General features: G+C 43.5%; 1 protein-coding gene across 5 annotated transcripts in view; it reads right to left on the bottom strand.

The window, feature by feature from the left end:
• The window catches only part of SORCS1 (sortilin related VPS10 domain containing receptor 1), a 511,420-nt gene that overhangs the window by 146,679 nt on the left and 341,487 nt on the right, over nt 1-23,254 (bottom strand). For all 5 annotated transcript variants that reach the window (XM_045068616.1, XM_045068612.1, XM_045068614.1 and 2 more), the window contains exon 5: nt 17,941-18,014. In XM_045068616.1, coding sequence (XP_044924551.1) covers nt 17,941-18,014 — 74 coding nt within the window. The remainder of the gene's footprint in view (nt 1-17,940; nt 18,015-23,254) is intronic.

The raw sequence follows: 23,254 nt of genomic DNA, 5'->3' as shown, positions 1-23,254 counted from the left end.
AAGGCAGAGGCTTAACCCACTGAGCCACCCAGGCACCCCTCAATTAAGTTTTTTTAATGAATGAGTGAATAAATTCAACAAATATTTATTAAACACCGACAATATGCCAGAGACAATTCTAGGTGCTGAGGGGTTAGGAGTGATTTAAACAGGATAATCCCTGCACCTCATAGAGCTTCCATTTCCAGACAGAAGACAGGGGAGGTATAAATAAAATGTAAATACGTATCAGGTGGTGATAACAACTTTTACTAAAACTTGTGTGAGAAAAAACACATATATACACAAACTATAAGAAGCTTTAACCATGTCAAAAACACTACTGTCATATGGCGTTAATCAAAGGCTGGTGTCCATCTGTTAAGTGTGGAATTGATATCATATCGCGCTCGCAAAGCTGTGACCTTGTTGGCATCCTGCTCATCAACGGTCAACAACTCGGATAAGAACACCTATTGTGTGCTCACAAAAGTCACACCCAACACAAACTGAGGAAACATAATGACAAGATAACAAAGGTGGTGGCAGCTCTGAAAGCAAGTCACTTGCCTCAGGACCTACAGCTCATTAATGATATGATCAGAAGAGAATTTAGGCTAATTTTTCTACAGCTCCGTGTATCCTCTGTGAAAAGGATATTAATAATAAGACTTAATCAAAACATGGTCGTGGAGAGCCAAAGAAAGAGTAGGTGTGGCATCACTGCTGTCAGCAGCATGAATTAAGGGGTCCTTCAGAGATGGAAAGTCTGTTAGAGATAACTAGTCTGAATACCACATGTCACAATTAAGGAAGTTAGAATTTGCTTCAAGAGAGGAAATACCTTATCCAAGGTCATGCCACTCAGAGAGCATCAAGGCTGGAACTACTAACCCAGGTTCTTGACTCACTCCACTGATCCTTCTCAAGAAAAAAATTCATTTTCTTTTTCTTCTTTAGTGTCTTATATCAAAAAGGTCAAGAGAAATGATGGCAAAACTTCAGACAGTTTGACATCCTAGAAGGGTCATGTGTTTCTCTGGCTTAAGTGTTTGTGTATCCCCAAAATTCATACGCTGAAGCCTAATTTCTAAGATGATAGGATTAGGAGGTGAGGTCCCAGGGAGGTGATGAGTGCCCATGTAAAAGAAGCCAGAGAAGGCCCCCTTGCTCATGATAGCATGTGAGAACATAGCAAGAAAGGAACCAACCATCTGCAACCCAGAAGAGGGACTTCATCGTCCCCCACCACACTGGCACCTTGATCTCAGACTTCAGGCCCCCCAAACTGTGAGAAAGATACTTCTGTTGTTTATATAAGCCATCCAGTCTGTGGTATTTTGTTATAGCAAAACAGGGGCATGGGCGGACCACAGAGACACGTGCGGTGGCACTAGGGTAGCATGGGCCTAGGCATATTTGAGACAGTGCCCTGTCTTGAGAGCCTGGAAATAGCCTGGAATCAAGTTTAGTTTAGATCCTCAAATATCAGCCCCTCTAAGTGTGAAGGTGATTTCTCTGAAGTGACTTGAAAAATGACTCATACATGTTGACCCTTGTGAGAAACCCAGTGTTAGTCTCCACACTGGACTGCCAGGTCCCTGGTCCTCACCTAAAGCTGGCTTGACCGTTCTCGTATAGCTCTGCTCTGCTTTTTGAACCTGTTATGAAACAATGACATTCTCTTGCTTTGTTGCTGGGTATCGATACTGTGGAAAAAAACACCGCAAAAGGCCACAACTTACATGCCCCTCAATGGAGACGGGAAAGTGACCCAGTCAGTAAAGCTTGGAAAGGAGCAAGGACAGAATCTGGAGAGATAAGGAAGCAATCAGATTCACCCTCACAGCAGGGGCACAAAGTCCTGGGGTGTCAAACGGCAGTTACTCTCCTCAGTACTTCGCTCATTCCCAAAGAATCTCTGGAGTGCTGAGTACACGGGGTCAACGGAGTTTGTGAAAATACTCTGAAGGCCATGCCAGGGGGCCTTTGAACTGTACTAACCGCTGGGCTAAGGAAACTCATGTAATGATAGAACATGTAAAACATACCTTCTATTTTTTTTTTTTTCCCCTAAATTAATACTCGGGTATAGATGCAAATTCTAAAGTTCTCGTCGAAAATGTCTTAGGGTGACAGAAGGAGAAGAGGGGGAGACAGGGAGGAGGCGTGAGAAGGAGGGGAAGGTGCGGGGAGACGGGAGAGGCCATGAAAGGAGATGAGGAACAGCAGACAAAGAAGAGAGAAAGAGGGGGTAGCGGAAAGAATGGGGATGGGAGGAGGAGGGCTGGGAGCGGGTGGAAGAGAGACGCCCTTCCAGGGGGCTGGGCTGCAGGTCCCGGTCCTGCTCATCTCCTACCACCACCCGCCCTGAACTCCAGATTCTGCCAGCGGGGACATAGGCTTGACTGCTCTGCTATTCTCATAATTGGCATAATTATTAAAAGAACCCTTCTTTTCGAAATCGAACGATAAAAATATTACGGGCTCAACTGAAACACAACGGGAAGTGGACCAAAGTACACAAAGGAAAACAAAACATTCACACAGTCCTTCCATCTGGAAACAATCCCCTTTAACGTTTGGTCATTGATCCTTCAGAGTACTTTTTCGAGTTCTGTAGGCCTTCCTTTTTTTAAAAAAAAACAGCTTTCACATCACACCTTTAACACAGCATAGCATAGCCTGCTGTAGTGTTGGAATGCACTACTTTGCCGGCTGCACAACATTCTGTAACTTACTTGACTGCTAGGCTGGCCACAGACTATTGGTAGTGTCTACACACAATACTGCACTGGATTATCTTTGTAGGTAAATATTTGCATGTTTCCTCTTAATCTTTCAGTTTTTCAATAGGGAGGATTATTGAAAGAGGGAATTTCATTAACACAAAGAAAATGAGCATTTGTTTAAGACTCCTGATACCCTGTCCAACTGTCCTGCAGAAAGTTCATATAAATTATGCTAAGAGGTTCATTTGAGTGTCCATTTCCCAAGTCCTCACCAGGGCTAAGTATTATCTTCTCAAAAAAACTATCCTTTAGATAGATTAATAAATGGCATAGTCTTTTCAATTTTTATATCCTTTTCATTTTAATTTATTTCCTATTTATGAGATTCAACATTTTCTTTTCTTGTGTCGACTGCCGGTTCATGTTCATGAGACTTCTATCGGCCAAGATGTTTTTATTCAAATTTTCATTTATAAGAAGGGTTAAACTGTTGAGGGCATTTACCCACTCCTTGTGTGGTCTTTTTCAGATATTTTTTAATTGGTTCATTTGGAACCTGAATTGTTTGTTTTGGTAATTCCTGATTTTATTTTTTTTAAGTGATCTCTACACCCAACCTGCGGCTCAAACTCACAACCCTGAGATGAAGAGTCACGTGCTCTACCAACTGAGCCAGCTAGGCACCCCTGTCTTGGGAATTAAACTCACTGTTGAACAAAAAAGCTAAGTACCCTTTCACAGAGGTTTGTTTTTTGGCGGGGAATAGCAAACCTTGCTTTTTTCTTAGGTGAGGACAAAGAAGATGGGGGAAAGGGAGGAATAAGGTGAGTGTGTGTGTGTGTGTGTGTGTGTGTGTGTGTAATGATGAGTACCTCCAAGTCACCCTTCTTATGGTAAAGGTGGTAGGAGATACCCAACAAAACAAACTGGGGGGAGCCTAGAAGTGTGGGGTCAGGGTGGGGGGGAATTATCTTCTTTAGGACCAATAAAGAGAATGTGTCACTTAGAAAATCCATTTCCTTCTGAAATCTTCATCTCAGGTCAGACCCTAAAACATTCCTTTAACAATAATTTTCCTAGGCACACAGATCTTGCCCTTAAATAGCAGGTGGTACCTTCATGGTGTACTAGCATCTGATAGGGACTGTGTGCCCTCGAGGTTCGAGTGAGGGCACAGAGGTACCTGAGGTGAAGAAGAGACAACAGATACAATCCAGAGTTGGACTTACCAACTTTTCTGGTCACCTTGCTGGCTGACCAACTAACCGATGGAATAAGTGAATAACTGGTAAAGATGGGGCAGTTATTCCTCATAAAATTCCAATTAATATACATACAAGAAATCACCAAAATAGAAAATTTCCATCAGGACACCACAGAAGTCACTGCTGCAGGGCAAGATCCACGGATGAATGCGGAAATTAGTGGACAAAATGCATAGCTTCAAAGTACCTCTCCCCAGATATTTATTAGATGTTCACATAATTTCTGATACTCTTCCTGACGGGAGGTGGAGCTCAATTCTCTTTCCCTTGAGTATGCACTGGACTTAGTAACTTGCTTTTAACCAAGAGAGAATGCAACAGAAAAAACAGGAACTCTGCAGTGGAGAAACCTCCTAGACCCTACCTTCGTCAAGTGATCAAGGTTACCATCAGTGGTAGTAAGACATAATGATATCGTATACTGTTTGATATGCTGTCATGAGAAGGGCACATCATTTCTGTGACATTCTTCCCCACAATCTATATAACCATGTAATCATGAGAAAATATCAGTCTAAGTCAATTTGCAGGACATTCTAAAGAGATCTGACTAGTACACTTCAAACCTGTCCAGGTCATCAAAGACAAGGAACAATGGAGGACCAAAGAGACTAAAAGATGCGACAAATAAGTGTCATGTGGGATTCTGGATTGGATCCTAGATCAGAAAAAAAGGGGGCATTAGTAGAAAACCCGGGGGGATCCAAATAAAATCTCTAGTTTAGTTGACAGCTTTTTACCAATATTATTTTCTTAGTTGTAAGTACTGCTCCACAGTTATAAAACATGTTAACTTAGGAGAAGCTGACTGAAGATCATATGGGAATTCTCTGTCCTTTCTTTACAATTCTTCTTTCATTGTAAATACTTTGAAATAAAATGTTAGAAAGGAAAAAAAAAAAAAAAACTATACCCAAATCTCCTAAGGATATACTCAAGTATAGCAAAGCTATACTATAAATAGGAAAGTGATCTGCTCTTTCTGTTTTTTCTTTTCTTTTCTTTTTTTTTTTTTAAGATTTTATTTATTTATTTGACAGACAGAGATCACAAGCAGGCAGAGAGGCAGGCAGAGAGAGAGAGGGACGTGGGCTTCCCGCTGAGCAGAGAGCCCGATGCGGGGCTGGATCCCGGGGCTCAATCCCAGGACCCTGGGATCATGACCTGAGCCAAAGGCAGAGGCTTTAACCCATGGAGCCACCCAGGCGCCCCCTTTCTGTTCTTTCTAAATTATTGTCACTCCATGGAATGGATGGGTCGTGGCATTTTATCACATAAAGCAGGTAAACTACTGTAGCATTTCAGGTACTCTAAGTTTATGACTGACAGATTTTAATCATCACAAAAAAGAAAGTTATCCTATTTTTAAAATGGTAAGATTGGAAAAAAATGGTTCTTATTATTGAGATGTTCTTACTCTTTATTTGTTTACAAGTAGAAAGCAGTGTGGATAGCCAAGGTTTTTATTAATTCTAAGGCTGCCCTGGTTACCAGGAGAAGAGCCTGATTGCAGCTGACAACACAAATACGTTGGCCTAGGCATGGTGAAGTGTGAGGGTGAATGGGAAGCGGTGGCCAATGTGGCTATATAGGCTGTGTCTGCTTTGGGTTCCTCTCTTAGGCACCTTGCCTTCCTTGGTTACTGAATTACTCAGGAAGGCTAACTACTCATAGAAGGAATATTCTAGAAGAGCTAGTTTGTTCCCTGGGTTAGTGACACAGAAGCTATTCCAGGCACATAAATATTCTAACAAGTTTCTCCTTGTCACAGTAGAGTCACAAAATTGCTCTGTTCAGCACATGATGATGGCTTTGTAATTCAATTATTGGTAGAATTTGTCTTCTGGCATTTATCTGCCTTAAACTTCGGGTGTTCATGGAAAACCCTGTGCCATAAATTTCATAAATGCTGCAGCAGGTTCTGTCCTCCACCTCAGGGCACATCTTGCCATGCCTGTGAAAACCTTGACAGCTTTCTCTAAATTATGGAATTGCTTTGTTTAGAGATGTTGATGTTTTTAGTGCCAGAGCCAAACAATAAAAAACAGTGGGACAGGTCCATTTCCTCTGGTTATTCTCTTCGGAGGAAGAGAGATTCTGACAAAGTTCCTTTCTAACCCAAAGGACTGTTTTCAGCCATTTATCTTAAAATTATGTAGAAGGGATTCCTGCAACTCGGGATAGCATCAAAATTCTCTAACATCCTGATAAAATTCTTAACACATTCACAGACACATCGGGGCTGGCTGGGCGTCTACATGGATTCACTAGTCTAAGAGTTGGTTTTAGGATCTTCCTCTGCCTCCTCCGCCTCTCCTTCCTACTTAGGCAAATGAGCTGATTTCTGCATCTTTCTACCATTCTGTTTAGAACTTTCTATCCCATATCTTATCAGTTACCTACTAAGACAACCTCACCTAATTTTTGATCTGAAAAGAGGTATCTATGGTTACCTCATCCCCCTATTCGTTTTCCAATTTTCATGTATTCAATAAATATTTATTGAGCACCTATTTTGTCAATTCAAAAATGCTCACTTTTTTTTCCCCATTTTAACATTTCTTAAATCAGTATCTTACAATCATCGAAATGATAAAGTTTATCAATTTTTTTTGACCATACAGAAAGCAAAGGTGTATCTTCATTTGATGGGACTTCAGAGCTGATGGTGTAGGGTGTGTGTCAGGCAGTGTTCCAAGTACTTCCCTGTACCAACTCGTCCATCAATTTCTTCTCATCTTTGTCCTATCCACAGACTAGTCCCTTTCCTTAGAAGCCATTTCCCCAGAAGATACCTCATCATAATTTAATATGAATATATATTTGTATGTCTATCTTCTTTTTCCTTCTCCTCCTCCTACTTCTCCATGTTTTAACATGAGATGTGCTAACAGTGGCTGACCTTACATCTCACTGTTTTGGATTACAGAATATAAAAAGAGGAAGCATGACTCAGCTAGGAAAGGAACATCACCCAACAACCATGTGACATATGCAAATCTTTCTCATCTTTTGGGGAGGCATTTATCGTGCTTGAAACTGTATGAGGGACAATCCCACCCTTGTAGGTTGAAGCATAACTGTGTTTTTGTTTTTCTTTGCAGATCATATATGGTTTTACAAGAGGTATTAGGTAGCAAGTTTTTAGACTGCAATGACTTGGTCCTGGATCGCCTTGGCCAACCTACAGCTATCTTTCCCAGGGTGTCCAGATAGTTTCAGACTAGAACTGACACATGAGATCTGGAAGACAGGAAGGCAGCAGCAGTCAGTTCATTCTGAAGGCTGTTTCGGTTCAAGGTACAGGGAGGCAGTGACAAAATCCAGGTCTGACCTCTCTTGCCTTCCTGCCAGCTACTCTTCCACGTTGCCAGCCCTGTGCCCTCGGGCCACAGGCCAGATGTATGGCTACAAACTCCCAGAGGGATATCTCAACTGCAGTCCCCCCTCAGCAGCTCCAAACCCCGCAAAGGCAGGGACTGTGTTTCTAGTAGGTTCACAGCCAGGAGTTACAGCTCAAAATTACTCACTCAATTGATATAAATTAAATGAACTAAGTAACAAGGGCTTTTAGGTAATTAAGAAACTATAAAACTAAATGCTAAGCTGATTTATCCTCTGTTCCTGATTCTGGGGCAGCAGAAAAGCAAAATACATGTTTGCATTAAAAACCTATTAAGGGGTGCCTGGGTGGCTCAATGAGCTAAGCGTCCAACTCTTGATTTCGGCTCAGGCTATGAGCTCAGGATCCCTGGATCAAGCTCTGTGTCGGGCTCCACACTAAGCATGAAGCCTGCTTGAAATTCTCTTTCCCTCTGCCCCTCCCCCTGCTTACATGCACTCTCTCTTAAAAAAAGAAAAAAAATCCTATTGAAAATATAAATTGTGGAACTGGATATCAAAATGAGATTGTCACATTCCTGAAACGAATGCCCTATTCTTCCTTCTTCCTCTTTTAAATGACAGTTAATATTCACTCATTGTATTATATGGGTCTGGAGTTTAACCTGAGTTCCCCTTTTAATCCTGACAAGTCGATAAGGAGGACTGTACAATGATGCCTGATACACAGATGAAGACTGTAAGACTTAAAGAAGCTAATTAAATAGCTCATTGTCATACCCCTTGAAAATAGGTGTCTAACAAAGTCCTTCTGACTCCAGAGTGCTCCCTCTTGAACACTAAACACCATCTCTTCTTGGGTCGAAGCAACACAGAAAGGTGATGTATGACTGAATGAGCAAGAGAAACCACACATCCAGACGCTGTAGAAACCCACAGGTTCTTGAACTTGAAGGCTAAGTGAGGTCTGATCACTAGGGCATAAGTCAATTTCTTTTAATATTATTCTAAATTAGAAGGCGTAATGACGAGGATTTTCCCTGTCTCTTTTGCGTTCCTTCGCCGCCATCCCCTGCACTCTGCTACCACAGTAGTCGTTAGCGGGGATCTAGAGAAGTGACGGAGTCCCAGCTGCTCGTAGACAGAGGGTCTGCAGCCCAGGGAGACAGGAAATCATCAAGATAAGGAGGACAGAGATCAATGGTGGCCACTTAGTGAATGAAGGCAATGAGAAAAGTGATGGCTCTCACGCGCGGTAGCAGGGCGGAATGAACTTAATTTGTAGGGAAAACTTGCTAATCACAGGGAGAGATCACAACGTGGAGGAAAAGTACAAGACGATTAGAAAACCGCATTCACGTGGAGATCATTAATGGGGGAAAAAAGGATAAAGCATCAGGCCTCTCCAAGCTAATGAAAATTCTCTTATCGAGCACTCACAGCCCAGGTACCAGAAATGCCCCCATGCAGCTCTTGGGATGTGATCCTAGGAATGACTTCCTGCCACCTCTCCGCACTCCTTACCCAAACCGCAGACGTGGTTCAGCTCACAAGATAGGGGGTTAGGAACCAGAAAAGACTGGGAGGCTGAGGTAGCATTTTAAGAGAAGAAACAATCAAGGCAATACTCCAAAGAAGGGGGAGGGTCAGAGGCTCTTCTCCTGAACCCCATATTCTGAGTTGTGTAAGGGACCCGTCAGTTTAGGCAGTTTGGGTGGCAGTCACTTTGTCTCTCCTTACACAGATTTCACAGGATAGCCTGTGGGCTTCCCAAACAGCCTATAGAATAGCATAGTGTTTTTTACTGTTGTAGAATTCTTCCCCCTTGAACTGTACTTATGTGGCTTAGGAGTCTAGCCTTTTCATGCTGGAAAGAAAGACAGGTCATCTGTTAATGGCTCCCCGATTTAACAAATGAAGCCCATTCAAGATGTATGTCAATCTGGATGTTTCTGTGGGTTTATGTGTGTGCATACACATGTGCATTCGAAGGATTTCAGTACTCTGTGTGTGTGTATGTGTGCGCGTGCATACACCAAGTCTCTACTGCTCCACTTACTGTCATACGTACGATAGAAACATGTTAAAGACAGGTCCTTAAGGAACTCTCTATTAGCAGGAGAGGAAATGAGGAAATAAAAAGATGGATGTGCAGAACATACTAAGTGCTAAGTTACTTAATAATGATTATGATAATATGTCAATTTTTAATTCTCGCACTGAGCCTCGGAAGAAGGAAACTGAAGCTCAGGCAGGTGAAGCAGTTTCTCAGAATTGCTGGGTTAGTGACGAGCGAGGCTGGGGTCTGAAGCTGGACGGCGCCCATAAGCCTGCGCTACTAACACCCATCCCATACACAGACCCGCAGTCCAGCACATGTTAGGACACGCTGCATTTTATTTGTGACATAAGCACATTTCCATGCAAAGAAAGAGATTCTTCTTGCCTAGAAAAACAAGAAGCATGAATCGAAGAAGTCTCCAAGGGTAAAGGTGGGAATCCGTATAAGGCCATAAACACCCACTACTGTGGTCCTAATGATGACAAGGATCCTCATCCATTATCTTTGTAGTCAAAGACCAAAACTGTCCTAACACATAGTAAGTGCTAAAATTTAATCTCTGCTAAACCAAATCAAACCAAACCAACCAAACAAACAAACAAAAAGAACCACCACCATCACCACCAACAACAAAACACAAAAAACAAAAAAGCAAACAAACAAACAAAAAAATTAGAACAGCTTATTCCCAGGTAGGGGTATCTATAAAACCACAGAGATAAGAGGTATAGACTGGTCTATAGACTAATCATTGCTTAGAATTATTTACCTGGCCTTAAAAAATATATATTTACCTGCCTTTTGGGGGAATTTAGCCCAAAGATTTCAGAGTATGGAGTAGGGGAGGTTTAAAAAAAAAAAAAAAAGAAGCATTCAAATACAGGTTGGCAAGAATTTAGTTATGCTCTTATTCTTTTTTGATTTATGTTGTAAGGAACGGAGAACAAGGCAAATGCTTGATCAGGGAAATGTTTGCAAGATTCCTTAGGGCGTAGTACGATATGAGAGAAGAGGGCTTTTTCACTGTCCCTAATAAGCCGGGGTAATGCTAAGGAGAACAGAAGAGGAAGTGGGCAGGTATAACTTCATGGAGATAGAAATGATGGGGGTTGGAAACACAACCTTTAAGAGAACAGAGTTGAATACGGCTCAAGTGTTAAGGGTGAGACCCAGGATGTACGGAAATACAAAAGCCTATAAAGAAAAATCTGATTCTGATGAGTTGAGATGTTCCACTCCCAGCTCAGCATACATTGAAAAGCTAGTGATGGTGTTTGTTAAGAGGTTCCTTGCAAACAAAGACCTGCTTCAGAGCTTTGGGTGAAGGATGAAGCAAGTTATCTTCCAAACACAGCCACACTCCCTTTCTACCACAGGACAGCTCATTTTCTAGTTATTTTGATAGCATAGAGTTTTACATTTTTATTTGACTTCACTACATTTATTCTATTTATTTTTATATATCATGAGACTCCAGCCTTCTTCCACTTTGCAGGACACGGGGAAGGAAAAGTGCAGAGGATTCTGTGGTGGCCAATTCACACCACACCCACTATGTCCTTTGGGTGTGAATGGCTTAGAAATCTTGGAGATGCCATGCTCCATGGCCAGCATATCCAAAGGAGGAAGAAGGGTCATGGTGACCCGGTATATACAAAACAAACTATCAAACAACGAGGGGGAAAAAAAAAAAAAAAAACACCTTCAGACTGGCCCAGCAGCTATGTTCAAGAAGGACTCAAGGATGAGTGGTAGTGAAAGGAGTCAGAATCGGAGAGAGAAACTGTTCTAAGTCCTGAGGTGTTTTCTGACATAGCCAGATAACACCAGCAAAAGTTTCTGGATCTGCATCTTAGGCCTGAGGTTAGGGGAGAGAACGGTGGATAGGGACAACGGGCCAGGTAGGTAAACAAATGGGACTTGAATGATGGGCAGAGGGTCCAATGGGAGGGAGGTGGAAAGAAACGCTTGCTAACAGAACAAGTTCTGAGTAAGAAGGGGGCTCTGTGGAGAAGGATCCTTAGAAATGCTTCAAGAAACACTGGTGCTCAAGCCAGGCTTCACTGGTCTCCAGCACAGGGGCTTGCTAAGGTACACAGGAGGGGACAGAGTGTGCTGAAACAACACAGACTGTTGGGGCACCTCGGTGGCTGAGTGGTAAAGCCTCTGCCTTCAGCTCAGGTCATGATCCCAGGGTCCTGGGATCGAGTCCCGCATCGGGCTCTCTCCCTGCTCGGGGTGGGGAGTCTGCTTCCCTTCCTCTTTCTCTGCCTGCCTCTCTGCCTACTTGTGATCTCTGTCTGTCAAATAAATAAATAAAGTCTTTAAAAAAAAAAAAAACACAGACTGCTGAGCTGGTCATAGCTGGGTTGAAATTCCATCGACGTAACTAATGAACACATAACCTTAGTCAAGATTATTTAACCTCTCCAGTGTTTTATTTTCTTATTTATCTTCTAACTTATTTCTCATCTTAAAACGGGAATGAAAACACCAGCAATGGGGACCACTTGTTGATGTTTCCCCATTAATCTTCTCCCTTCCCTTGGGAAAAGTTCCCAAGTCTTTCCTAGGCCAGCGCCATTCCTTACTTTGTGTCCATGTGGTTTACGGGAATTGGTTCTACCCTCAGGTCTAGATGTGAGCATGTTACCTCATCCTGTGAGGCTTCATCCCAGGGGTTCTGCAGGAGCACAAAGCAAGAAGGTATTTTCTTTTCCACTAGAGTAAATTTGGGAAAATATTTGCTGCTAGAAACTACCAGGAAGGAAGAGCCTGCCAGAGAGTAAAGCTACCATTGAGGAGGGTAGAGCTGACATATCAAGGTCTGATGAACTTGAGTCTCTGAATCGAGCAGAGTCTGGATAAAGTTGGACCTTTTGACTTTTTAGATCCATGAGGCAATCTCTCTTAAACAAACAAACAAAAAAACTTTATTTTTCTTAAAATACATTGCATTTTTCTGTCACATATCTTGAAAAAGTTTTGATGACTTAATTACTTTAGATCATTTTGAAGATTGATTGCAACAGTGTGTGCACAGCACTTAGCATAGGGCTTGGCACACCGTAAGTGCTCAGTTAATGGGACTTGTCAAAGATATGGCATGGGGAGTCATTCACATGGACTGGCACCGAATCACAGCAATGAATGACAATATGTACCCATGCTCAGAAGCACTGAGTATGGACTAGCAAGTACTCCCGTACCTCTCTGCTGCAAAACACAGCTGTCACGTGCCCTCGAGGGACCAAACTGAAACAGGGCTGGCATTCTAGAATACAAAGGCTCATTGTTGAGTCAACTCTTAATTTTCTGTGTGTGAATTAGTCACAGAAAATATGCAATCATCATTCAGCTGTCTCTGTTTCCAGGCAGCCCCCTATGTGTCAGAACAACATAATCAATAAGGTAAGTCTGAACCTATTTTTAATTAAGTGAAACAGCTCTAAGACTGCCTTGTCTTTGGCATAGATAATAGATTGCTGAGTAGTCTATAATGAACACTGCCTCCCCTTGCCTTGTTAAAAGCTGAAACAGATCCCAACAAGGCCACATCCAGCAACGTCAAATGGTGAATTTGACTCTTGGCAGGACCCTCCTTTATTCAAGTATTTTGGATACCACCGATCATTCAACTCTATGCCCTCTTGTTCAAAGTCAAAGCAGCACCTTGGCTCTTCTCTATTGAACTGTTAAATTAACAGTTATTATTGGGGGGTGCACGTCAGAAAAAAAAAAATGTTAAATATAGGGCTGCTTTTTACTACTGCAAGCAAGGGCCATGGGCCCAGACAGACCGAGTTTCAAAACTTGGCTCTATTGCATACCATGTGTGTTACATTGGATAAAATACATCACTTTTCTATTTCATCAAAATGAGGATAAGAATCCCTACCTCACAATCTTGTTATAAGGATCAAATGACGACACAATTTATCATGTGCCCAGACCTTTCTAGTAACTTAAAAGAAATCCCCATTTTGGGACTTTATCTTGCGGACACTCAGTTGTCGCATATGTATTTTTTCCCTAATGAAAATCTATTCTCCCTTTTGGTGATCACAGAATCCTGTTTTTTCTCTTTTTTAGCAATCCTCTCTCCCCTAATCTTGAACCATGCAGTTGGACTGGGACCCAACCCCACCTCCTGTTTCAGGTCCCTGACCTACATGAGTAATGTACCGCCTTCTATAGCCTTGACCACTAAGACTCAGTCCCTGGAAATATAAGGAAAGATGCAGGCTGGTTCTATGGGGCTTCTAAAATGTTAGAAAGTAGACTGAAGGGGCGCCTGGGTGGCTCAGTGGGTTAAGCCGCTGCCTTCGGCTCAGGTCATGATCTCGGGGTCCTGGGATCGAACCCCACATCGGGCTCTTTGCTCAGCAGGGAGCCTGCCTCTCTCTCTCTGCCTGCCTCTCTGCCTACCTGTGATCTTTCTCTGTCAAATAAATAAATAAAATCTTTAAAAAAGAAAATAGACTGAAGCTGATAATGTCCATCATTGCCACAAATGAGAAAACCAACCTAAGAATGAAGCCAACGGGGCGGGGGGGGGGGAGGGGACACAAAACTAATTGGTGTAGAAGGTCAGCCACTATGAAGAATATTATCACTATTAGTCAGTGGGCACTTAATACAATTCTTAGGTGAAAGGCATGTAACCAGTTCACGAGAAACATCTCATTTAATGAAGTAGGAACTAATTATCTTCACAGGGGAAAAAAAAAAAAAAAAAAAAAAAAAACCAAGACACACAGGAATAAGTTCCCCATGACCCCTTCCTGAGTAAATGACAAACTTGGGACCCACACCTCAGCATCTCTGAGCCCCTTAATCTGCGGCTGTACCCCCAGTGTGATTGATTTCTGACATAATAAAGAACAAGTCTGCTATCACAGTTAGTTAAATAAAAAGGACACCTACTCTATTAAGGGCAATATTGTACTAAGACATGTTTTATAAGCTGCTATATATCCATGTAAATCTGTTTTAAAAACAATAGGAGCTCCTTGGAGGAAAGTTCATATTTATGTTAGTTATGGGAGTATGCACAGCAACTACTGTGATTACCTGAGAGTAAGCTCTTGTGTTCCAGAATTATTTTCCAATTGCCATCAACTACTTTCAGAGGTGCCCCTGCTACTGCTACCCAAAATAGGGATTTCTCAAGTGGGCCAGGTGATAAGGAAAAGACGACATGAACTCATCTTCCTTTTTCTCTGTGGGAAATGCTATGTTATTACCCAGAGGCATTTACACTAGAAAATTTATCACTAGCAAAGTTGCCCTCAGTCCTTTTCATACCCCCACAGCCGGGCTCCAAGCAAAAATGATTAAAAGGGGGCCTCTTTTAATTAAGCTTGCTGAGTAATCCTAGATAGCCCCAGAGTTCCCGTGTAATTTGAAGCAATTGGTTTCCAGGAGTGAGTCTAATAAATACTGCTTTGACTGACACCTCAGCTGCCAGCCCCAGGAAGCTGCTCAGTCAGAAATACAGACCATGTGGCCAGAGATCAAGAGATTTTCATCAACAGTCATGTGCACTGTGCAATTTACAAGGTCTCATGCCTTCTCTGGAAAAACCAACAGAGCTTAAAGAACCCATGGGGGCCATCTGCCAGGCCCAGTTGGGGAAATACTCATGCAGACAGTATGGCCAAAAGAGCCTCAGGTTTTCTCTCCTCATCTGTCTGAATGGGCTGGGATTCCAGAGCTCACAGTCCCCAGCCCAGGGGGGGAAAAAAAAAAAGCCAAGAGGAAGAGGCAAGAAGTCCACTGACTTAGCAGAGCATGGACCTTGGAGCCAAACTGCCTGCAACTGAATCCTGGCTCTGCTTCTTTCTGGCTGTGTGACCTTGGCTAAATTAGTTAACTTCTCCATGCCATAAGTTTCCCATCTGTGAAAGATGATAATGCAAGGCTCACTTCACTAAACTGTTAGGGGAATTAAACAGCTTAAGTCTGAATGTGCTTATCACAATATTAGGGCTTGAATAAAGAAGATGTGTCGCTCTGTTCCCAAAGGTAGAAGGAGGGGCGTTATTTGTTTTACTTACCAGACAGATTAATCAGAACTCATCCACAATCATTTTTATAAAGATAATGATATTATGACATTTCATTATAAGGGCTTTGCTCATCAGGCTTTCAGATAAAAGACCCCCATTCAAAAAAACAGATAAGAATGTATGTAATTAGGACCAGCCAAAGCAATGATAGGGTCTGTTCACCTCACGGTGCTGCATCTAGATAAGACCTTTAGTGCCCTGGAAAATACTGCGTACCGTGTAACCATCTACATGGAAAATATTCCCTTCTCAGTTCTTTCTCTTGCCTATCTTTTTGGTCAACATTTTTCTTCATTTCTGCTGGTAGGAACACATGTCCATCTAGTCCTTTTGTGAATTGCAACTTTGCTGGGTCCACTAGTAGGTAGCTACTTCAAGTCATTTCAGAATCAGGACTTGAAAGACTGGTCCCAGGTTAAATTAGGTGGAGGCCATTAGTTTATTAGTTTATTAGTTTATTAGTTTATTTTCATCCTTCATTCATTTATTTTCTGAAGCCTTTCTTTGCTCATATGGCACCAGGTAAAGACAGAATGAAAAACAAAAACAGAAACAAAAAACATGGACCCTCTTGCCAAAACGTGACCTTATACATTTTATATATAAAATTTTATATACGTATTTTATTTTATTTCATTTTAAAGATTTTATTTATTTGACAGAGAGATCACAAGCAGGCAGAGAGGCAGACAGAGAGAGAGAGAGGGAAGCAGGCTCCCCGCTGAGCAGAGAACCCGATGCGGGGCTCGATCCCAGGACCCTGAGATCATGACCTGAGCTGAAGGCAGAGGCTTAACCCACTGAGCCACCCAGGCGCCCCTATATGTATTTTATACTTTAGAGGCAAAACATACAGAGGTGCAAGGTGTCGCGTGTATAAGCGACAGGGTGAGTAAGAGAGGAGGAGAGGAAAATGCTGACCGGAGAAGGGAGACTCCGTGACAGCTAGAGCGGAATTCGTGGAGAAGGCCGAAGCCAATGTGGACCCTGAGAGCAAGCCTCTGGCCACTGGTGAGCCAGAGCAGCAGTGGGAAAGAGGTGAACAGCTTCTGTGCACCAAAATCCTTCTTTAGTTATAAACATCTCTTTCTGGTAGCGGAAAATTAGGTATCGCTCCATACAGAATTCTCTAGGTGTTATCTTTCAGCTCGTTGTTTGCAAATGACTTGTCCTTCACTTTTTCAGGCAGTTTCATAAGCATTTTAAGAGATTCCTCTAATGCAGTTCCTCTGGCTTTCAGTTCCCACAGGGGTTTTTAGGGCAAGGTTTGAAAACGAGAAAGATGAAAATGCATTACCCTTAGAAGTGAGATAACTGGTGTTGGTGTGGGGAGCTAGCAGGTGCCTGTAAGTCCAAAGGCTGGTAGAGGCAGTGTGATTTCAGGAGGAGTAAAGTGGAGACACCTTTCAGAGGTACAAGGAGCTGGTTGGCCCCTAAAAGGTCATGGTACCAATGATTCTGAATGATGTGGACATGAGATATTGAAACTCTTGTTTGAGCTAGTTCTTGTAGTACTGTTTATACCAGCAGACAGCTACAAATAACCTAAGCATCCTTTCCGTGGGCAGATTAGGTCAGGTAGGGTAGAGTCATGTCTTTTGGCAGAGGTTAGGTTGTAAATTCAAAAGCAACTGATAGGTAAAGTCAAAATCACCTCTGGTTTAAACGGGGTGTGGAGGAGGGTATGGGCACACGTGGTAAAGAAAAGAAGACTATTACTTTCTTTGCTTCCTTCTTTCTTTTGCTGCTTCTCTGTTGTTCTCCCCGCTTGTGACCACAGCAAGTAGGCAGCCCTCGGCAATATCCTGCACTATCCTCCGAAACATCTTGCAATATCCTCTCCAATATCCTGGTCTTCACCAGGAACTGAATCTGCTGGCACCTTGACCTTGGATTTCTTGGCTTCAAGAACCATGAGAAATAAATGTGTTGTTTAAGCTAACGACTCGATGGTGTTGTGTTACAGCAGGGAGGCCACGCTCAGGATATATACGTGTTTGGGAACTCACAGAACATCTACGGTAGGAGAAATAAGAAATTAAAAATGCCGGTTGTGCCCATATGATGAGGAGACCCAGGAGATGTGAAATCGGGAATGGGAGGAAGATCCACCCTTAGACTAAAAGGATCTACTTATTTACACTGGAAACCCTTTTCTGAACATGTACCATACGTGTGTATAATGTTTTCAGTAATAAAAACCAGTATTAAAATGTTTTAAGTGCCTATTTCCCAAGTCCCATCAAAATATAACAAAACAGCTGTTACAAAGCCCTGTCCTTCACTCATCTCAATGCTCTATTTGGGGCTCCTTGAGTCATCTGAGGCACAGCTTTAACATTCCCTTGAAATACTGACTCTTCCAGTCTCACATCCTGCCCTACGGGGATGTAGGCGTATCTCCTGTGAGAGATCTGGGTGAGAAGAAGATTCTAGCGCTCATTTACTAGGTAATCCCTTAATGGGCTACAACATAAAATGAGACTTACCAGTAGAACCTGTTAGGTACGACCCCTTCCTGGATAAGCTGCCACCTTCTCCCAAATTCAGCAGAGCTGTATAACTGTAGAGAAGAGAAATTATTTCGCACCTTGACCCCAGTACATTAAATACATAATATTAGTTCGCTGGATCAATGCTAATAGCAACCACCACCATCACAGTCGTGCCTACTGTTTACTGAGCACCTGCCATGTGCCGGGCGAATGAACCACATCCGGTCTCTACTCCTCACATACATGCTACAAGGCGGGTGTTAATATCGTCACCTTAGAACTGAGAAAGCTGAAGTTCAGGAAGATTATGTCATTTGTTGGAGATCACACGCCCCCAAACATGAGAATGAGCGGGGATTCATGCTCGTTCTACCTGGTGACAGTCAGCCGTGCCACTTGACCTAGCCTATACAGATCATTGCACGGATTACAAAGAAGGGCAAAATCTGATACGTGGCTCTTGATGACCAGCCAGTATCGCCTCCACAAGACTCAGAAGTCAGTGAGGGGTGCTTCACGGATGTGTGCAGAGTCAGCTGAGGCCCAAATGAATGGCAGCATTCAAACGAACAGAAATGGGGCAGGTATGACACAAGGAGCAACATGGGTCAGGGTGGTGAGGTATATAAGGGAAAATACAAATAAGCCTGGCTTAGCTAGGTAAGAGTCGATGGGAATGTCGAGGGCAGCCGGGAACACGGCTTTGAGTGGCAAGTCGGGGAGACCGGGACTGACCCTGTGGCCCAGAGGAGCCAGGGCTGGTCTCTTCCACAACAGCCAGAGAACCTGCAGGCTATTCCGGCAGCCCAGGCGGACGACACTTTCACTGGGACCCAAGGGCTTCCCAGGCATTAATTCATTTAATCCATGTGCCATCCCTGTGATGGTATCGGAAGTTATTTTACAGATGGCTCCACAGCTGATAAGAGCTCAAGGCCACGTGCTACACTGCTTCAGCATCTCCAGGGCAAGGCAAAGCAGCAGTGCTCATGAGCCAGGATCTAACGCTCCACATGCTCCACCCCCACCAAACACAATTCTTCTCCTATTTCCTGCTCCGTAGGCTCACTCCACACCTCTGCTCTTCTCCAATAATCTCTACAGCTCCATGGAAGCATCCTTTGATGGCAACCTGGAGACACCTGTTGCTTCCGACATTCTGGTTCCCATGGACTACTGGCTACTGATTTGATAAATATCATTTGGAATTCCTCCTTTACACTATGTGCCTGGTCTGTAACCTACCGACACCCCAATCTTCCACCACTGCATTCGCCAAATCCCACAGTGGATGGATAATGAGTCATACAATCCTGAGTACCGTGACTGCCCAGCTTTGTCCCCTCCAGTGCCAGCACTCAGGGAAGGGTCAAATGACTCACCAAGTGACTCACCCAGGCTGCAGATGCACTGAGTGAGTCCAAGGGACACGTCAACTCGAGGGACTATATACCAATCCTTGGAAGAGCGTCATATATTGTGTCCATTGGATCAAAACTCATTTTAAAGCCTCCCACTGCCCCCAAGGAAACTGAACTAGGTGATTACTAAGCAAGCAGCTCCATTGGCTCCGACTACACAGTATTCGGGCATCCAGGTATGGAGCATCTGTGGCTTCTTCTTTCAAGTCTTACTATTTTTTCTCTGCTCCATCATGACTGGGTACATTTTATGCTTGATTCCTTTTCAGGGTGATTAGAAGAGATGGGAAGGCAGCTCCCCTCACAGAGATAACAAGGGATAGGACAACACATTCCCTCTTAATTCTGAACCCAAGCGGTCGGAGCAGGCTTGTCCTGTTTCTGGTTCACCAGCATGTCCCAAACACTTGGCGTCCGAGCACACAGACTTGCAGAACAACAGCAAGCACCTGCATCTGAAAGGATCTGCCTCTCCCTCTCCTCTTGCTCTTTTTTTTAATCCCAGAGCTGCACTTCTTCCCATGAGTTTAAAGTGAAATGAATGGGAAGTCATCAGAGAAGCAGAAAAACCATGGGAAACTCCAGGAACTAGGGGTGCGGGGGTGGCTCCGTCGTTGGGCATCTGCCTTTGGCTCGGGTCATGATCCCAGCGTCCGGGGATCGAGCCCCACATCGGGCTCTCCGCTCAGCTGGAAGCCTGCATCTCCCTCTCCCATTCCCCCCACTTGTGTTCCCTCTCTTGCTGGGTCTCTCTCAGTCAAATAAGTAAATGAAATCTTAAAAAGAAAAAAAAAAAGAAAGAAAGAAACGATAGGAAGTATAGGAAACAAACTGAGAATTGCTAGAAGGGAGGTTAGGAGGAGGGACGGGGTAACTGGGTGATGGCCAGAAGGAGCACACGTGATGTGATGAGCACTGGGTGTTGCATGCAACTCACGAATTACTGAGCTTTACATCCGAAACTAACGATGTACTCTATGTTGGCTAATTGAATTCAAATGAAAAAAAGAAAGAGAAGAGAGTTCACACTGTTGTGTGTGCCCATGTCTATATATAAATGTATGTTAATATTTCTATTAATATACAAAGATCTATGCAAATGCAACAGAATCAGGATGGCTTGAAATCATGACAATTCTGTGCACGAGGCTGGACTCACATATTCCCTGAAAATCAAATATGAACTCTGAGGGCTCACACGGTGACACCGAGGGTTTGCTGTCCCGGCCTCCCACACAGAATTCGTCTTCGTGAGGAATTACCGGGTGCCGGCATCCGTGTGTGTTTTTTTCCTCTATGTCTTTTTTAATTGATCCCCCAGGCTTGGATTCAGAATCTGTGGACCAGTCAGGTATGTCCCATGATATTTGTTTTTATCCTCTTCCAGGAGACGCTTTGTTATTTGTGAGCACCCAGAGGCCCCTCCAGCAGGAGGTGTCCCAGATAATCCAATAAACCAAGCCTCTCTCCTTCAGCTCAGTGACATTTTCCCCCCGTTTTCTCTCTCTCGAGGAATCCTTTAGTGCTGTTGGACTCCCCTTCTCAGGTTCTCATTCCCACCCGAGCAGACTTCCTGTTCTGTTTCTCCACTGAGGCTCCCCACTCTGGCTGAGGTGATTTTAAGACCTGCCTAACCCCTATGCCCGTCTTCTTTTTAGGCCCAGACCAAAACAGGCCTTTTCTATGACCTTCTCCTACACACTAAAATTCCCTGTGACCTCATTTCCGTGGCTCCGCAGATGGTATCAAGCTACAGGCCACAACATAGTTATATTTAATTTTCTTAGTAACCTTCCAAGAGAGCCGTCTATGAATGCAAGGCAGAAATTCCTTCCTTTCTAGAAGGCATTCTAAAATATAGGAGACCCCTCTCTGCCCCTTCGATGAGACTATGAAGTTTATAGGTGTTGGGAATCCTTTCCTTCTAGAAAATATCTAACACATAGTAGTTGGGCAAGGGGGAGAAACATGTCCATTTGTACCACGCGAATGCCCTAGTGATGGATCTAACTTGTAAGTTATCCAGGCTTCCCAGTGGGTGGACAAAGGTAACTTATCGGGGGAATAGATCTTATTTCCATGGAACCCCAGTAAAAGCTTATACCTAAAAAAACAAACAAATGAACAAACCAGAACTATAAATATCAGGATACTGCAATTTACCCTTAGCCAAAGCTGCTCTGTATACTCTATCTACTACTTCAAATATTTCCCCCCATTGTCCAACCTGGTTTAATACCTAAAGGAGACAACAACAACTCAAGGCACTCAAATTAATGTGTTAATTAAACCTGCAGAGTCTGACAGCCAAGTTCTCTTCCAGAAAGAAGAGAAAAGGATCAAAGCCTTTTACCCAATGACACTGTCTCAGCTGCCAGTGGAAGGCTTTTCTTGCAAAATGAGTCAACGTCCTTTAATAAAATTCATAGTGTTGGCAGCACCTAAATAAGATTTATTTCCCTCTCTGTCTGTCTCTGGCTCTAAGGTTTCTTTTGACTGTCAGAACACAGAACTGAGAACTATCATTACGATCTGTCACATCAGAGAAAGCAAAGCAGCTTTCTCCAGCAATGCTGAAGAGAGAGAGAGAGAGAGAGAGAGAAAGTGGGTGAGAAAGAGAGAGATCAGAGAGAGGAAGACAGAATATACGAATTAGTTTTAGGAGGGCAAGAGCCATCAGCTAACCTCTATCATAAACCCCCAAACATCATTCTTGCAGGGTTTTTGGTTTTGTTTGAGTTGTGCTAACTCTGGTACAGAGAACCGGGGAAATGTTTTTGAAGGATTTGAAACTTTTAAGAAAGGGAACAGGAAAAGGATTCTGGTTGACTAAGAATGCAAGGCAGAGAGTCCTTCCTGTCTCAAATCATCCTAAACTATCCGAGACTGCTTCCCTGCCTCAGTAAATACAACTTAATGAGCACCAACCCAACGCTCGCCTAAGCTCAAGATCTACTGTCAGCCTCAGGGCCTGACCCTCCACGCTGTCACTGTGCTGGCGGGGGCTGTCAGTACTCCTCCCTCCTGCCACGCTCCTCTCCTGCATGGTGGCTCTCCTCTTCCTCCCTCCCTCCCTCTTCCTTTACTAATGTGTTTTGTTTTGTTTAGTCTTTTTTTTCTTTTAGACAACCCTCACATCGGCTGGTTTTCTTGCCATCTGGCTTTGTCTGCTGCAAGAAGAGTGCAGGTAAAAATAGAATTAATTGCAAAGGATGCGATGGCCAGGGTTAGTGTCGTGAGGAGCTTTTCACCAGTTGGTCAGCCATCGCTGGTGCCATCCACAGGAGGCTGCCAGCTGCAAGCCGGATTAGGGGCACAGGCTCGGAGGGAGGATAGAGGGACGCTGGGGGGGGGGTGGGGCAAGGTGGGAAACAGTGAGATTCACTGGCATAGGTCGGCACTCCTGATCTAGAGCAGACCGACTTGGGGTGAGAGAAGGGGGGAGTATGAGAGCAGCTGTTGCCCACGTTTTCCATCTTTTTCCATTTTCCATCTTCTTTTCATTCACGCGGAGGTGGGAGCCCTAGCAGAGTAGCATCTTTCTTCGAAGAGAAATGCAACTTTCTTGTCTGATGCAAAAGCGTGTACCCATCACGGCCCCCTTCTTCTCAATATTTCTTCTTCTCAATATTTCTAAGTCATGACCAACGTAGCCCCTCTTTTCAAGGCAGACACATTAGGGATTTTCTTCTGCGACTAGGAAATTGGTGCAAGAACACAATTTGGTAAAAGGGAAGAGTGAGAACATGTTTTAAATCTTTGGTTGGTGGAACTGAATGCTTTCCCCCACGAAGCTCCTCATGGAGACTTTCCCAGGCAGGGATTAGGTCCTTGGGTCTCCCACACACAGACTCCTTAAGAGGCTTCCATGTTGGCAGAACACTTCC

The sequence above is a fragment of the Mustela putorius genome, unplaced genomic scaffold, assembly GCF_011764305.1.
Source record: "Mustela putorius furo isolate JIRA1106 unplaced genomic scaffold, ASM1176430v1.1 tig00003909_pilon_pilon_pilon, whole genome shotgun sequence".
Taxonomy (NCBI): Eukaryota; Metazoa; Chordata; class Mammalia; order Carnivora; family Mustelidae; genus Mustela; species Mustela putorius.
The sequence above is the reverse complement of the archived record's forward strand: the minus strand, read 5'-3'. Positions and strand labels throughout refer to the sequence as shown.